The sequence below is a fragment of the Olea europaea genome, chromosome 16 (assembly GCF_002742605.1).
Source record: "Olea europaea var. sylvestris chromosome 16, O_europaea_v1, whole genome shotgun sequence".
Lineage (NCBI taxonomy): Eukaryota > Viridiplantae > Streptophyta > Magnoliopsida > Lamiales > Oleaceae > Olea > Olea europaea.
Window position 1 is genome coordinate 18,572,757 of NC_036252.1, and position 17,571 is coordinate 18,590,327.

The 17,571-nt window shown below is 33.9% G+C and overlaps 1 protein-coding gene across 1 annotated transcript; it reads left to right on the forward strand.

Annotated features, from left to right (window-relative positions):
* Positions 1-7,880: 7,880 nt before the first annotated feature.
* On the forward strand, positions 7,881-17,569 carry LOC111412725 (protein NETWORKED 1D-like; the record flags this gene model as incomplete). The annotated part of the gene is made up of 5 exons (XM_023043644.1): positions 7,881-8,039; positions 8,467-8,501; positions 8,617-8,869; positions 9,474-13,591; positions 16,892-17,569. Coding segments are annotated over exons 3-5 (4,899 nt in total), but the record flags the coding sequence as incomplete, so codon positions are not given.
* Between the last annotated feature and the right edge of the window lie 2 nt (positions 17,570-17,571).

Below are 17,571 nucleotides of genomic sequence, written 5' to 3' on the forward strand. Positions count from 1 at the left end.
AGAGGGTCAATTGACCCTATAATCTCCCCTCCCCGAGTCTGCCCCTACATACCAAATTCCTAATCGTTTTTATCCTCTCCATTCTCTCCTCTATCTATCCCAACTTCTCTCACATATCTAGCCACTCATTGCCGCCACCACCCTCAATAGCTCCACTACACCACTGTCACTACTAGCGCTGACACCGTCTCGTCATTGCCACCCCTATCTCACCCACACCCACAAAAAAACCTTCAATCCTATAGTCACAACAGTAGTCGCTGTCACCTCTGTCAATGACATCATCACCTCAATTCCACCATCTTCACCTCAACCATCAACACCATACCAAACAAATCAAGAGAAACAAATGAGATGAGAAATAAAGAAAACAGATTGCCCTGCACCTCCAGCGATGCAATGATTCACAATGTAGATGACGCCGAGATCAAGGAAAATTTGTGGAAAAATGATGAGATCTGGAGAAATGCCCATATTTGCTGCAACAACAAATGATAGGATTGGAGATAATTGTGTCTGGCTGCGCGTAGGCAACACAGTAACATCTTGAGATGGTGGCGATTTTCGTGAGGTTGTGGCGATGCTAAATATTTTTGTGGGTGGTTTTTGTTGATTGCGTTTGCCATTGTTAGTGGTGTAGTGGTAATCGTTGCAGTGGTAGTGTCAGTGTCAGTGGTGATAGTGCATGTGTTGTGTAATGGTCATGGGGTGGTGATATGGTGGTATTTTTTGCGATTAGCGCTACTGTCGGGAGGTGTTGTTGGAGGTTCTAGCGAGAGAGTGGTGCTACTACTATTGGAGGCAATGGTGAGATGGTGCTCGCTAGTATTCGTGGTGGTCACAAATTATTTGATTAATTGTGACCATTAAATTGGTTAATCTGTTATCAATAAACAATATGTAATCAATGACAAAGATAAATTGTGACCAACAAACCATGTGTAACATAAAAAATTGTTAATTTGTTATTGATAATTTATGACTTTATAATAAGTTATGATTTATAATATTTGTGATTTGTGATCAATAAATAAATTACGAATTGTAAATTTTTTATTTGTAACCGATGAATAAATTGGGACCTATAAAATTTTTGAATTTTAACCATAAAATAATTTGTGACATATAAAAATTTTAATTTGTGATTGAAAAATAATGTGGCTAACTAATCGTTAATTTATGATCAAATTGTATAAATTTGTGATCTTGATATATTTAATTAATAAAACATATAATTAATTAATTAAATCATAAATAAATTTTAACAAATATCTGATTTTTGAAATTTGAAATTTTTGTTGTTAGTTTTGAAATGACTGATACTTAATCTCTTAGTTTTGAATTTTTCCCCTTTTTCTAGCCTATGTTTGATATTGATTTCTTAAAATTTAGCAAAAACTTCTGGGAATTAAAAAAGGGTACCTCTATTTTCATCTACATTTTTTATATGTATATTCCACTCTAAGTTCATCCTTAATAAAATTAAAAAAAATTTAAATACTATTTGCATCCATGTTATATTATAATCTTGTCCTTATTAAATTCATTCATTTAAATTCTATATATTCACATGAATTTTATATATTCATCCAATTTTAAATACAGCTCTAACACTACATATTTACACAATTCTTAAAATCATAAACTCTTTAAAACCAAATGAACGAAATAATAACAAGGTTGAACTTATTGAACATTAAATGAACATATATTATTCAACTAATCATGTTAACGATGTTTATTAGAAATTTTATCATTTTTATTCATAAAGCTCAATTCATCAAAGGCATTAATATTGCCCTTCAGTTAATCTTCATTAATGCACATGAATTTGGGGCCACCCATCATCTATAATTATATTCATGTAATTTTTCCTAATCTATTAAGATTATAATTAAACACAAAATCTAAAAGAATAAAAAAAAGATTTAGGATAATTTAATGAAAATAAAAATTTGTGGATCAATTTAAAGTTATGTATTTTTATTTAATTCTGTTTATGCCCATTTAAGTAAATTTACGTAGGATTAAATTAAAATATAATAAAAATTTATTTTTAAAAGTGGATGTATATATGAAAGTGTGGATGAAAATAGCGGTATCTTTAAAAAAAAAGTTACGAAAAATGTAAACTTATTGACTCGGCCACGGATGTCAAGATTAAACAATATTTAAAAGAATTTTTTCTCACGAATTTTTATTATATTCAAAATCAACAAATTGTACAAAAGCGATTGAAAAGGAGAAAACATGGAAATAAAATAAAACAAACACAGTTGAAGTATCATTAATTACAAACAAGTGCCACAATATGATTACCCTATAATTTATGTTGATTTAAAAAAAAAAAATACTAGACTTTTAATAACTTTTTAATCACACAATTTATCAACTTTCATTAAAATCTACTAAAATTCTTTTTTTTTTTTTTATCCAATTCAAACCGAGGGCTTAAAAGACATATGTCATAGAGGCATTTTCAGTCCTCAAACTTTTACGTTTTGTTTTTGAAATTATGTTTAACGTGATGTGGTTGTGAGTTGTATCATGCGAATAAAAGTTTGGAACCCTCACACTTTCCCGTGCATCTTGAGCACGAGGAAAGTTTAGCATTCGTGGACATGATAGTAGCTTTATTTTTCTGTCTACATATTCTAATTTAATTGCAGCCATCCCCTTTTCGAGGATTATAACATTTAGCTTGTGTTGACCCCTTTCTGTAACGATAACATGGACAACAGATGTCGGGCTCACTCGTGACAGTGCGAGCAAATTCTGGCACATTTTGATAGGAGTACCCAGTCGGAGGGTCAACGGACATGAAAGATGCTCCATGACACGAGATGAACATGCTCAAGCACCGACGATATGATAAAAAAAAAAATAATAATAATAATAATAACAACAATTGCAAAAAAATAATCACAAACCGTCTCACCGAAATCGGAATAATTTGAACTCAAGTATGTAAATATGAAATGGACAAGAAAGAGATATTACCGAATTTAGGTGTATAATTTTACATATATTTTTTTCATCTCTTTAAAGATTGCAAGAGTTGTTATTTATAAGGTAGGGGCTGATGTGATTACTGTTGGATCAGAACCACTCGAGCTCATCTTGTTAACCAGTGGGCCGACGTGGTTACCGTTGGATCGGAACCACTCGAAAGCATCCTGTTAACCAGAGCCCCACATCACTCTCTGTCATAGATTAATTGCATTGACAAGGAGTCAATTGACCTATATCCTACGCTGTTATTTTTGACATCCATTAATATGAACATTACATCAATCATTCTTATAGATACTCCACAGATCCGCTTTCAAGGCAACGAGTGCTTCAATCTAGATAGAGCACTTCCGATGTAAAGGAAAAGTACTTCGAGTGGTAGAGGTTTTGTAACACCCTGAAATTTTCTCACTATTTTTCATAGGGGACTTAAACTAATATTGGTCATATAGCAAATGAAATGGTCCATGTCTAATCTTGTCATCACATTAGATTCAAACGTTAAAAGATAAGCTCAACCCACTTCTTCTCGTAAAAGATTTACCTTGATTACATATACTTTTAGAATTTATTGTAAGTTATTTGGGTTGAATATTTAAATATTTTAAAAGTTGATGAAATATATCAAATATTATACTTATTTTGTAGCTTGTATTAAATAAAATATTTTGGAACTAAGAAAAAATATTTTTGTACCAGTCGTGCCCAAATTATTTAATAGAAAAGAAAGTGTGTGTGTGTATATATATATAATAACAAAGACAATGACAGTTACTTCGAAAATTAAAAAGGTGATATTAGAATTTAAATAACTAATAATATTTATAATGAAAATTAAGTTTATTAAACTCACAAATTTTTAATTTAATGCCAAAAATGTTTTAATTGAATTATTTTAAAAGTGAAGTCATTTGATTGGATTGGAAGTTACATTTCAAAATTATAAATATAAATTTTAAGGTGAACGTGTTTTGTCTCAAGAAATTTAAAAGTTTATTTTTATACAAAAAATTTTTCCTTATTTTTATACCATCAATTCAAATCACAATTTTAGAATTTTGGTGACAATTGATGTAAGAATACATAGTGCAAAGTAGTAAATTCTTATTTCTCGATATTTATATAAATTTTGGTGTGAAATACTATAAGGCTTTCGGGTCGAATTCTATATTAAATCATTTGGGATAGACCGTTAGGTGAGTATGTTAAATTCTACAAGATGAACCTTTGTGACGGTTATGTTAAATCTTACGGGATATGAAAATTTTTAAGAAATTTCTTGAGCTCTAAATTTAAGAAATGTCAGTATATTATGTCAATTTTGTACTTATATCATGTTAATAAGAATGTGCACGTATTCTTACTGAGTGCTTTACAAAATATTCACTCTTACAATAATTTTTCAGATAAGAACGGGTCGTGTGGACGCGTGAAAGATTGACCGAGTAATATTTACGGGGTCGCCAAGTAAAGTTTCCATAAAATATAATTGTCAATTTTTATTTGAATAATATCTTTATGTTAATGCACGATATTTACAATTTGTAGAGATCCAGCTTTCGGCATTTTATGTTAAATCTTAAACTTATAGTTTGGAATGAAGTATTTCAAGAATTATATTTAATATGAAAATTTTACTTAAGTTGTAATTTTACTATTATCGAATTATCGATCACATTTTCAAATTGCAACTTTTAATAAAAGTGATATTTCCGCTTAAATTAGATGATGAAGATTTTGGTAACACCTTAAGCCTATTTTTACAAAATAATAAAAATTAAAAAGATTTTGAGGCGCTACAGGTTTTGCCAAAGAGAGAGAGAATACCTTGATCAAGAGTGTCTCGGCCAAAAAGCAATCGACTTTTCCTTTTTCTTGTTATTTTGACTTCATTGACTGTAAGATGTCTTACACGCACAACCTCCACATGGCTTTTATTGGGAGATTCGAATATGAGATGTAACAACTTGCTTAGTAAAGTGAATTATTGCCGAAGTGGACAATATTCTCCTCACATGTTGGTTCGATCCAATGGAATTGTTTCTTAAGACGGGAAAAAAGTGTGAATATTAGTTTAAATTTCATAGCACGTGGTAGTTGGATTATAGCTATCAAAAAATAATGCACCAACCTGGACAAAAAGGTTGTTAAAATTTAAAGCGTGAGAGCGAAAAAATAATTGGTGTCACATGTGCCAGTTATAGCTTTTTTTTCCTTTTTTTTTTTATTAGGTAGGAGACATTTGTAAGAGGGGTTATAATTGGTGATAGGACTATATGCCCATAGTTAAAGTAAAATAATTTTAATATTATTATTTTTTATTTCCTAACAATAGTTTTCAATAACTTTTGGGTTAAAGTTCCCTCCACGTGAGCATGTGTTTATAATTGATTTAAATAATAAATAAATAAAAAAATATAAGTGATGGATATGTAAATAATATTTGTGAATTATTTATATATTCATCACTTATATTTAGGGAGTTAAATATTAGGCTATGTTCGAGTCCTTTTTTTTTTTTTGGGAATAATAGATTTTCTAATAGAAATTTTTTAATAGAATTTATGGTTAAAAAATATATAAAAGTTTTATATTTACATGTAAAATTATTTTATTGGACGAATGTGTAAAAATGAATTTGAAGAAAAATAAGCTTTTATAAAATATGGCTCAAATACGAGCATAGTCTTGCAATTATTGTTATTTCCTTCGTCCAAATACATGGGTGATGATAGAGAATGTGAAAGAAGTGATAAGTGGTAGAAAAGTGCAAAAATGATCGCAAATTGTTTTAAAGATGATCTTCAGGTCTTGATGAAGATGTGGGTATTAGAGGTGACGAAGATGAAGATAATGATTAAACCTAGGAAAAAGTAAATCTAGAAGTAAAATTACAATTTTTCAAGGCAAAAATGATATTTCTTTGAAAAATTTGTACTCTTGACCTTCGAATGTATTATTTCCGTAACACATTGGCTCATTATCATTCACTATAGTTGTAGGGTCAACCGCAATGAAAGAAACTTTCGAAGTTTTGTTTCTCAGCTAGGGTGGGCAAATTCTAGAAAAACTAAAATGGTAGAAGTATGTAAAACCTCGTCTAGTTGGACTTTTATTTTTGCTTGTTATAGAATAGCTTCACAAAAAAGTTATCTTAAATCATTTTTTTCTAAAAAGCATTTATTGTGATAAAATACTTTTAAAAAATGCTCTTGTTTGATTCCCATTTTGGGAAAATAATGCATTTTGAATAGTAAATTGATGGAGAATGTTTGGTTAAAAATTAAAGAAATTTTTTGAATTTGTGTGTAATATTATTTCAAACTTTTCTTTCCAAACAGATTTGTCCATCAATGATTATCTCGTGTCGTTAAATGGCACGGGGACTTTGACTTCCGAGCCCAGCAGGGGGAAATCTGGAATTAGTGCATTAAAAATGAGTGATTAAAAATAAATTTTAAAAAAATATATTTTTAGAAGAATGAGAAAATCGAACAAGTGCTATATTTAAAATCAATTACTTAAATTTAAAATAAAACTTTTTAAAAGTTCTGTTAAATGTCTCATGAGCACGTAATTATCAGTTACGTACAAAAAGTAAAATAAATAAAAATAATAAGCAACCGAAAGCCTGATAAACGTGGGCCAAATTTTCTTACGAATCAACCTGTCAGCCAGTCTTGTAATGAATGACGACTGACGGCCACCGCCCAAGCCACCCCCAACGACCACTTTTCCACAATAAAGATATAATGATAGCGTTGTCACCTGAGTCACCAGTCCATCCACAAATTTTCTTAGTTGCCCTCCACACCTTTTTTTCAATAGATAAGTCATGGCAACAAAGAAACAAAGAAAAGTATACCAAAAAATTTGATCAAAACTTGAATTTTTGGGGGTTTTTGCCCTTTTTTTTTTTTTTTTTCCGAAATTTTCAAATCACTCTCGCTAAATTCATATTCAAACCATAGTCTTGTTATTTTAATTGTAACTGAAAAAATTTATTTAATTATTAATTTTTTCATTAAATTTCAACTAAATTACACAATAATTATTCACCCAATTTACTATCTAAAAATATTATATATTGGGACGAATGTTTGTGCATTGTAATCAATATTCAGTAGTTAGATTGTTGATACCTTGTCTAGTTGAATAATTGATTGACGATGAAATGGTAAATTGCTCCGTTCACTTGATTGGGTTGATACTTATTTCTTATGTGATGCAACTATAACACTTGAGAAGTCTAATGATCGATGGAAACAATGAATCAATCTATATTTGTCTAACCGTGAGGATTTTCAATTGAGCTGACATTTCCATTGGCCTATGAAGTGTCAGTCGAGAGATGCAGTGTGATCACGGCATCGGCATTCGTCCGTTTGACTATCAATATCTTTACAGAGAATTTGGGGAATTTGAGAAAATGGAATGCACAAGGGCAATATTGTCATTTAAGTATTCAAGGAACACTTTCCCTAGTGAGGAAGAGACAAAGAAGGGTACACCACATTGTCCAACGCATACCATTGGAATTGGGTTTCCCCATTTTGTCCTTTACTTGTTCTGTAATGCGGTTTCATTGTAGTCAATGTCACAACGCCAGCATATACATACAAATATATTCGCAATAGCAAAGGGGATTTTACCACCCTAAAAACACTCGTACACAATTATAGATATATAGAGAGAGTGAGTGGGTGATAGAGAGTTCTGAACAGCAAATGGGGTATTAGAGAGTTCTGAACAGCAAATGGGGTATTAGAGAGTTCTGAACAGCAAATGGGGTATTAGAGAGTTCTGAACAGCAAATGGGGTATTAGAGAGTTCTGAACAGCAAATGGGGTATTAGAGAGTTCTGAACAGCAAATGGGGTATTAGAGAGTTCTGAACAGCAAATGGGGTATTAGAGAGTTCTGAACAGCAAATGGGGTATGTAGAGGGAGAAGATTGGAAAGTAAAGCTGCTGAGTCGTCTATTTTTTAGCAATGGCTAACGATCAGAATTTGCCATCCAAACTTTCGGTTTTAATTTCTTTTTGAGTAAGTTTTTTATACGTTTCTTTTATATATAGTTCAGTTAGGTTAATTTGTTATATGGTTTTGTATGTATTTCTGGATATAAATATAGTAAGACTGGTTAGTTGACTTGTTTGATACTTCTATAGCTTAATTTTTATTTTTTTTTTAACGAATTTTGATGATTATAGAATTTATCTGCCGATTTTAATTTTATGATTTTTTATTAGCTGAAATTCTGATATTTTTTAGAATATTATGAGATTTTTGCTGCTGCTTTTTTATATACGTCATTCTGTGTGATTCGATGTTGTCGCAGTAGGTGATCTGAAAAATTGTTTAAAGTTGTCTGATTCTCTTGAGCATATTGTTTTATTGTTTTTTTTACTATTTGTTTTCACGATCTAAAAGTGCGTGCTTTCTGTTCGAGCAGGTAAACTTTTGATGGGGAGACGACCCTTGTATGTGGTAAGTTATACTGCACTTGAATTTTGTTTTCATCTTCAGTTTTTTTATAGTTATATATAGTAATTAATAATTTTGGATTTTATTTAATAAATTTTTTTGGCTCACTTTTGACCAGATGTAGATACTGAAAGGCCGAGAACTCAATTCTGACTATTAATATTGAATTGGATGCTCGGAGATTTTGTTTCATTCTATTCTGGTGATGTGTTATTTGTTTGGCAATTTTTTCATTTCTGTGATAAAAGTCTGATTTACATCAGAAAAGATGGCAAAATTGTCGCAGTCTGATTCTAGACGGATGTACTCGTGGTGGTGGGACAGCCATATTAGCCCAAAAAATTCAAAATGGCTTCAGGAGAATCTCACAGGTATATCTTAGATTTCAAATTGATCTTTCAAGAGGAGAAATGACCATTTATCTACTCTATTTTCTTTCAACTGTACTATTTAGATAGATGAACATTTGCTGTTTGCACATACTCTCTGAGTTTGCAAATACACCAACAGAAAACTTCAACTAGGAAGAGAGTAAAATTAAAATCACGAGCCAGATTATCAAGACCTGACATCCTGATTGTATGTTTGCTTGCTAATGAAATCTATGCTGGATTGACAAATTTGATGATTGCTAATTGCCATTTTGCAAAGCTTGTTTTCTACAAACACCCAAAAAGTAAAAGAATTGAAGTTGGGAGGTATATGCTGCTCAGCCATTAGTTTTGTTCTTTTCTTCATCTGCTATCAATTGGATTAAAGAATCACATACTTCCTTCTCTTGTACCTCATGACACTCAAGTCCCATTAACAGGGGTGTATACGTTCTGCAATGCAAGTCATCAGGGGAAAAGTTGCAGAACCTTGGTCGTCAAATTGATTGCCATTATATGTAGTGAATTGGATTGTATATGCTCAAATGATTACGTGTGTCTTGCTGGAGCTCTCTAATGAAATTTTTTGTCATACTTTTAACAGATATGGATTCCAAAGTCAAAACAATGATCAAGCTCATTGAAGAAGACGCGGATTCCTTTGCAAGGAGGGCGGAAATGTATTATAAAAAACGTCCAGAGCTTATGAAGCAGGTTGAGGAATTCTACAGAGCATATCGCGCATTGGCAGAAAGATATGACCATGCGACTGGTGTCATTCGTCATGCACACCGGACTATGTCAGAAGCTTTCCCAAATCAAGTCCCCCAATTATTTACTGATGATTCACCTTCAAGTTCTGTTTCTCGTACTGAACCCAGAACGCCCGAGATTTCAACCCCAGCACGTGCACTGTGTGAGGAGGATAGTCTGCAAATGGATGCTTTGAATTCATCCAATTCTCACGCTATCAAACAGAATGGAGAATTCAAAGTTGATTCTAATTCTGTAACCAGAAGGAATGTAGAAGTGAGAAAGGGTCTCAATTTTGATGAGGTAGAGGAGAAAGAGCAAAGCATGCAGGACTCTGAGAATCACAGTGTCAAGGAAGAAACACCATCAAGATCTGACAAAGTGGGTGAATCTGAGGGGATACTTACCTTAAAGGAAGCCCTTGCCAAACTGGAAGCTGAGAAGGAAGCTGGCCTTGCACAGTACAAACAGAGTTTGGATAAACTATCCAGTCTTGAATCTGATATCGCTCATGCCCGAGAAGTTTCCAGGGAGATCAGTGATCGTGTGAACAAAGCAGAAAATGAAGCTGTTATCTTGAAGGAAGAACTGTCCAAATCAGAATCTGAGAAGGAAGCCAACCTCCAAAAGTACCACCATTGCTTGGACAAGATATCTAATCTAGAGAAAAAACTTTCTACTGCTCAAGAGGATTTGGAGGAACTCAACGAAAGAGCTAGCAGGGCAGAAACTGAAGCACAATCCTTGAAAGATGAGCTTACTAAGGTAGCTGTTGAAAAGGATACAGCTCTCGATAACTACATGCGATCTTTGGAGATTATTTCGAACTTGGAGAACAAATTACAACTCACTGAAGAAGATGCTAGAAGGCTGAAAGAGAGAGTAGAAAAAGCAGAAAGTGAAGTTGAAGTTCTAAAGCAAACCATTTCCAAATTGACTGAGGAGAAGGAAGCTTCAGCTCTACAATACCAGCAGTGCTTGGAGACAATTTCGTGTCTAGAGAAAAAATTCACAAGTGTCCAGGAGGAGGCCCAACAGCTTAACGACGAGATAGATCATGGAGTTTCCAAGTTAAAGGGTGCGGAAGAGCAATGTCTTCTATTAGAGAGATCGAATCAGTCACTTCACTCTGAGTTGGAATCTTTGATGTTGAAGATGGGAACTCAAACTCAAGAACTTACTGAGAAGGATAATGAATTGGGAAGACTTTGGGCTTGCATACAAGAAGAGCGCTTGCGTTTCGTGGAGGCTGAAACTGCCTTTCAAACTTTGCAGCACTTGCATGCTCAAACTCAGGAAGAGCTGAGGTCTTTGGCTTCAGAACTGCAGAGGAGGGCTGAACTTTTGAAGACTGTGGAGTCCCATAATCAGAGTTTGCAAGATGAAGTTCTACAGGTTAAGGAGGAGAACAAGAACCTCAAAGAGATCAATGAATCTTCGGCACTATCGATAAATGATATGGAAAATGAGATCACTGGCTTAAAGGGAAAGAACAGTAAACTTGAGGAGGAGGTTGAGCTTCGACTTGATGAGAGAAATGCTCTTCAGCAAGAAATATACTGTCTGAAAGAAGAACTGAATGATTTGAATAAGAATCACATTTCATTTTTGGATCAGGTGCATGCAGTAGGCATTAACCCAAGGTCCTTGGAATCGTCAGTTAAGGAATTGCAGGATGAGAATTTAAATCTGAAGGAAACTTGCTCTAGACAACAAAATGAGAAAGTAAATCTTTTGAAGAAACTGGAAATACTGGAGCAGCTTCTTGAGAAAAATTCCATATTGGAAACCTCATTATCAGACTTGAATGCTGAACTAGGGGTAGTCAGAAGACAGATGGAAGCACTGGAGCAATCCTGCCAATCCCATTTAGAGGAAAAATCCTCCCTTCTCAATGAGAAGGCCACTCTCATGACTCAGTTACAGGTGACTAGTGAGAATCTGCAAAGACTGTTGGAGAAGAACTCTTTTTTGGAGAATTCCCTTTCCGATGCTCACGATGAACTTCAAGCCTTGAAGGCCGAATCCACAAGCTTAGAAAATTCATACCAGTTACTCGAGAAGGAAAAGGCTGTGCTGATCAGTGAAAGGGATGACATAACTTCTCAGTTGGGAACCACCCAGACAAGGCTAGACTACATGTGTAAAATTTTTGGAGATTTGGAAGAGAAATATAGAGCTTTGGAGAAGGAGAAAGAATCCACTCATGGAAAATTAGAAGGGTTGCAGGTTTTATTGGTCGCAGAAAGGCAAAAACATGTCAATTTTGTCCAAATGAACAAGCAACGATTCACTGCCATCCGAGCTGAGATGGAGCTTTTGCAGGAAGAATCTCAACAAAGAAAGAGGGAACTTGAAGAAATGCTGGATAATGCCTTAAATTATGATATTGAAACATTTGTCTTGCATAAGACTGTCCAAGATCTAGAAGAAAATTGCTACACATTGTTGATTAAGCATCAGAAACTCTTAGAGGAATCCAGTTTGTCAGAAAAGCAGATTTTAAAGTTAGAACAACACAGTGTTGAGCAAAGCATTGAAATCAAATCCTTATTTAATCAAGCTACTAGTCTGAGGGGGGGAACTTATGATGTTTTGAAAGCACTTGACATCATTCAAGGCCACCAGTGCAACGATCAAAATGGGCAAGACCATGTCTATCTCAACCAATTGTTGGGTAAAGTTCAAGATATGAAGAAATCTCTCCACCAAGCTGAGATGGCAAATCAGCAGCAGACGCTTGAATTGTTAGTTTTTGTCACATTGATTGGGCAACTAAGACTAGAGGCAAAGAATCTCGAGCTGGAAAAGAACACTGTTGAGCATGAGTTCAAGATCAAGACTGAGCAGTTCTTAAAGTTGCAGAATGAGGTCCATGAACTCCATGAGACGAATGAAAAGTTAGTGTCCAAATTAAATGATGGGGATTGCAAAGAGGGAGCACTACTAGTTCAGATAGAGGATCTACATAGGAAGTTAATGAACATGCAAGATGCTTGTCAGGTGTTACGTGAAGAGAATATAGACCTTCATCGAGAGAGAAGATTCTTGACAGATGAGCTCCTACTCTTGGAGCAAAAGAAAGATATCTTACAAGAGGAAAATTGTGCTTTATTTGGGGAAGTGTTGACTCTAGATAATCTTTCCTTCATTTCTAGAGACTGTGTTGGTGAGAAACTTGTGCTATTAAGACAGCTCGGTTCTGATCTAAATAAACTTCATGACGTCAACGGTGATCTCATTGGAAACTTAAGATTAACAGAAGGAAGGTTGGTAAAATTGCAAGCAGAAAATGCTCAAGTCAAGGAAGGATTGTTGAAGACAGAGGAGGAGTTGAGGATTATCTCTATTGTCAAAGATAAGCTTAGTAACGAGGTTGAAAATGGAAAGAAAATGTTAAATCAGAAGGAATTGGAACATCAGGAAGCAGAACAGAAGGTAAATCTAGTGGAAAATAAGAATTTAGAGTTGACCAAAATTGTGGAAGATCTGAGGATGGAGTCCAACAAACTTGAGATGATTAGAGAAGGTCAAGAAAATCAGATTCTCAAACTATCTGCAGATAATGACCACTTGAGTATGGAGAATAATCGCTTGTGTGAAGCAAGTCAGGTATTGGAACTTTATATGCACAAATTGCGTGGAGAGCATGACATGAGCAAAACCCGAGAGGAGAATTTGCATTCTAAGCTACAAAAGAAAATAATTGAGATTGAGATGTGGGAAATTGAGGCTGCATCGCTGTTTGATCAATTACAGATGTCCATAATCAGCCAGCTTCTTTATGAGCAGAAGTTCCATGAATTGTTTAAAACTTCTGTCGACTCTATAAATGAAAAGGAAAGTCTCAAAACTCAGTTGGCTGCGTATGGCCCTGCAATAATTTCTTTGGAGGAATCTATATCATCCGTGGAGAAGATTATCAGTTTACCCGTCAAGCTTCAATATCCTGAAGATAAGAAAATGGAGGTATTGTTTATTATTCTACATTTATGTACCTAGTTTACATATAGTGTTTTCAGAACGTGAAAACTATAGTTCTTTAATGCTTAAATTAATGAGCCATTTAAAACATGTACATCCACGTCTTAGTAAGTTTGCATCATACTGGCTACAAAAGTTGTGAATTATAGTGGCTTGCAGGGACACTGCATGACAGAACATGAAATTAGGAAATTTTTGAAAAAATTACGAGAATCACATCTGAGAAATGGCAATTAAAGAACATATAAATACTCATGTTAGATTAATTTTGCTATAAACTACTTTTATGTGACGAAATTTTACGAGTAAGTAATCAACATAAAGCGCTTTCCAATAAAAAAGTGAAAATAACAAATTAGATGAACATCAAATTACAGAAATCATATCCTCCTACATTGTTGTTTATGTGAATATTTAAGTAAAATCCATTTTTACTTGAACATCCGAAATCTAATTTTAGCTTTCTTTCTGTTGCATTTTTCTATCGCAAGTGTACAGTATCGTAAAAAGTAATACAGTAGACCTTTGAGTTCAGATTATCATTCGTACGAGGACTATATTTTAGAATTAATCTAACCTTTGACAAAACTCTGAGAGGTAGCTCAATAGTCGGGCCTTAGGTTTGCTCCCCAATGGTCACCAGTTCGAGTCCCCTCAGGTTCACTGAGGTGAGTATCCGACTGTAAACTTCAGGGCCCTGTAGGATTAGTCGAGGTGCGCGTGAGCTGGCCAAACATCCATAGTTATAAAAAAAAAAAAAAAAAAAAAAAAAAAAAAAAAAAAAGAAAAAAAGAAAAAAAAGCAAACAAAGAATTATATGTTGTGAAATTTTTGTTTAAACACTTTAAATTAATTAAGATACACAAAAAGATTTCTTGAGAATTCAATTAATGCATGGATATTATGGCATAACAATTTCACCTATTGATCACATCTAAATCTTAAATCAAGATTAAAAAAATTTAAGGTAGTGTTTAATCGAATTCTTCTATTGTATTCAATTTGCCTTTCTCGAGTTCTCATTGAGCCTATTTAACTAATTCAATCCCATATCTCTATGCGAATCAACCTTAGTTAAACGAAATATTTGTTCTACGAATTTATATATGATCGCAATAATCAGTATAGGTATTTCTACACATTATACTAATTTATCGGATACTATATGGTCTAAATAAACTCACCTCTCGATTCATAAAAGATTCACAAAATCATCAAATTAATGATCAGGTAATTCAACGCATCAAACTCATAGTAAAATCAACACATTTAAGATAAAAGAACAAGAATTTTGAATAAAAGAAATAAAAATGTCTCAAATAGATTACATTGTTCGCCCTAATATGAAATTTACCTACTCATAATGAAAATGGAAAAAACAAGAGGTTATTGAATACATCACCGAATTTTGAATAAAGATGTAGAAAAAGAGATTAATCTTGAGTCAAGATCTTCTTCTTCTTATAATCAATGCTTTAAAACTTGAGTTTCTTGATGTTTTCCTCCTTTGAATTGTGCTCTTCTATCTCTAGTTGTATTTTACGTCTCTCAATGTGTGGCATCCCCTTAAAAGTGTAAAAGAACTTGTATTTATACTCCTCCCCACGTATGTGTTGAATGTTGAGTTTTCGTGGGTTTCAAAACGAGCAAAACACGCTCCCTAGATACACCCAGGCGGCGCCTCGATGCCATAGGAGTGACATCGCAGCACCGCGACTCTATATTGTGCAATTTAATGGCTCTTTGTGGCGTCGTGAAAATTTGCACTGCACTTCCTTTAATATTTTATTAGAACTCTCTCCTGATATCCTATTAAGGCGATTTAAATTGGGTTGTAAAGATAACTTAAAAGGGGCCACAACTTTCCTTTAAGTAGCCTTTTCCCAATTCAAATATTTATTAGGTCAAAAATGGGTTACAATCTTGAGCTGAAAATCAGAAACATACTTGTGCGGTTAAAAATTGATTTGTGTCCATATTTTTATCATTTTTTTTTTTTTCTCAAGTTGCACCCAATTGACCCCTAGTATCTTCCAATCTTCATTGTGAGGTCTGACACGACTTTTAAGTATTTATACTTTTGTCTCCAAACTTTGGATTTTGCCCATTTTCATCGATTTTTTGCTTATTTCTTTCAATTCCAATTCCTTTCATCGAATTTCATCTAATAACACATTATATAGTAAATTAGGCTATAATTTCATTAAAAGAACTACGAACTGTCCAGATTTCAGAGTCTCGAATAAGTGTATAAAATACACTTATCACTTTCATAACCCTTGTTTGATCCCTATTATTTTCAAAATACATTTTCTCTCTTATTTTTAATCATACATTCTTCAATAAAATAATATTACACGCGAATCAAAATTTTTCATTATTTTTTAACCACACATTCTTTGTCAATCTTCTTTTCCAAAATGCATTTTTAGCCAAATAATGGGACTCAAACAAGGGCAAAAAAAAATTGTCCAAGGAGTGCATGATTTTTCAAGTGTGAGGTGGCATGAGTAACATAAAACATTTCTATAAGTTTCAATGATGCCTTGTCTGTTAGTAATTCAATCTTTAATTCTTTATTTCTGTTTCCCTCCCAAACTCCAACCTGAGTCCATTCATATTACTGACAGACCAATCTAGGATACTTGGATTTTCTTTGACCAAATAAGAATTTCACGTTGGTGTTAAAATGTTTAGTCATACTATAGTCAGATCCAGCACAGCTAACTGGAGCCATAAGTTTTGACTTTTTTTAATTAGTTCCTCTTGGCTTTAACAGAGATATTATTGCACTGCATATCTTTTTGTCGTAAGATAGCTGACTCTGTGAATATATAGGACATGCTTTGGTTGGAATTTCTTATGTAGATTTTAGGATTTAGACATGGGTTTTGCTGAAAATAGCTCCTGAATATATGAACAGTAGTATGCTGTTACGACATTTCTGAGTGAATATGAGTGAGAAACAATAGATTGCACATAATAATTGCACACAACAAGCATTCTTTTTGTACAGTTTCAAATTCTCTTGCTATTAGCGATAAGCCATCATACTGATCCCGGTTGTTTTGACATTTTCAAGAAGTATAACCTGTTTCTCAAACTTCAGTGTTGAACTTTGTCACGAGATATGGTACGGTGATGGTTGCAAAATAGTAGTTTCCCTTCATTTCCTAGGATCATCTCCAGGTTTACATGGTTAGAATTTCTATATATCGAAGTCGTTGGCTGCATTTTCCACATGTAATACTAATTGCTGGACTCCTGTTATTTGGTCGTTTCTAGGGTTCTCAAGAGAGGAATTGTCTCGTTGGAAACAATCAGAATGAAAATGAAAACCCCGTGGTGCACGACACATTTTCAGACTTGCAAAATCTGCGGGTGAGGATTCAAGCTATTGAACAGGCAGCAGTTGAAATATATTGGCTAAGGGCTCAAGAAATAGTTGATGTCCATGCAAAACTAGAGGGCGCAACAAGGCAAGTCGAGGAGTTAAAATCAGAATGCATCCAATATAGGAGAAACTTGAAGTCATCAACTGAAATCTCTGAGGCAGACAGGACACTTCTGACGAAAGACATCTTGCTCGATCAGATTTCCGAAAGTTCGTCTTATGGAATTAGCAGGAGAGAACAGGTCGAACCTGATAATCAAATAATTTCACCAACCAGTGATAGAAACCATGATTTACACCGTGTGAAATCAGTAAGGAAACAGAAAGGCGCGAGTCTTGGTTCAGATGGACTGATTGAAAAGGAGTTGAGTGTCAACAAGCTGGAGATTTCGAAAAGATTTATCGACCCCCTTGAAGAAGGAAACAAGGGCAACGTACTGGAAAGGCTGAATTCAGATGTTCAGAAATTGGCTAATCTTCAAATTACAGTTCAAGACTTGAAGAGGAAACTCGAAGTTACGGAGAAGGGCAAAAGGGGAAAAGCTGTTACCGAATGTGAGATGTTGAAGGG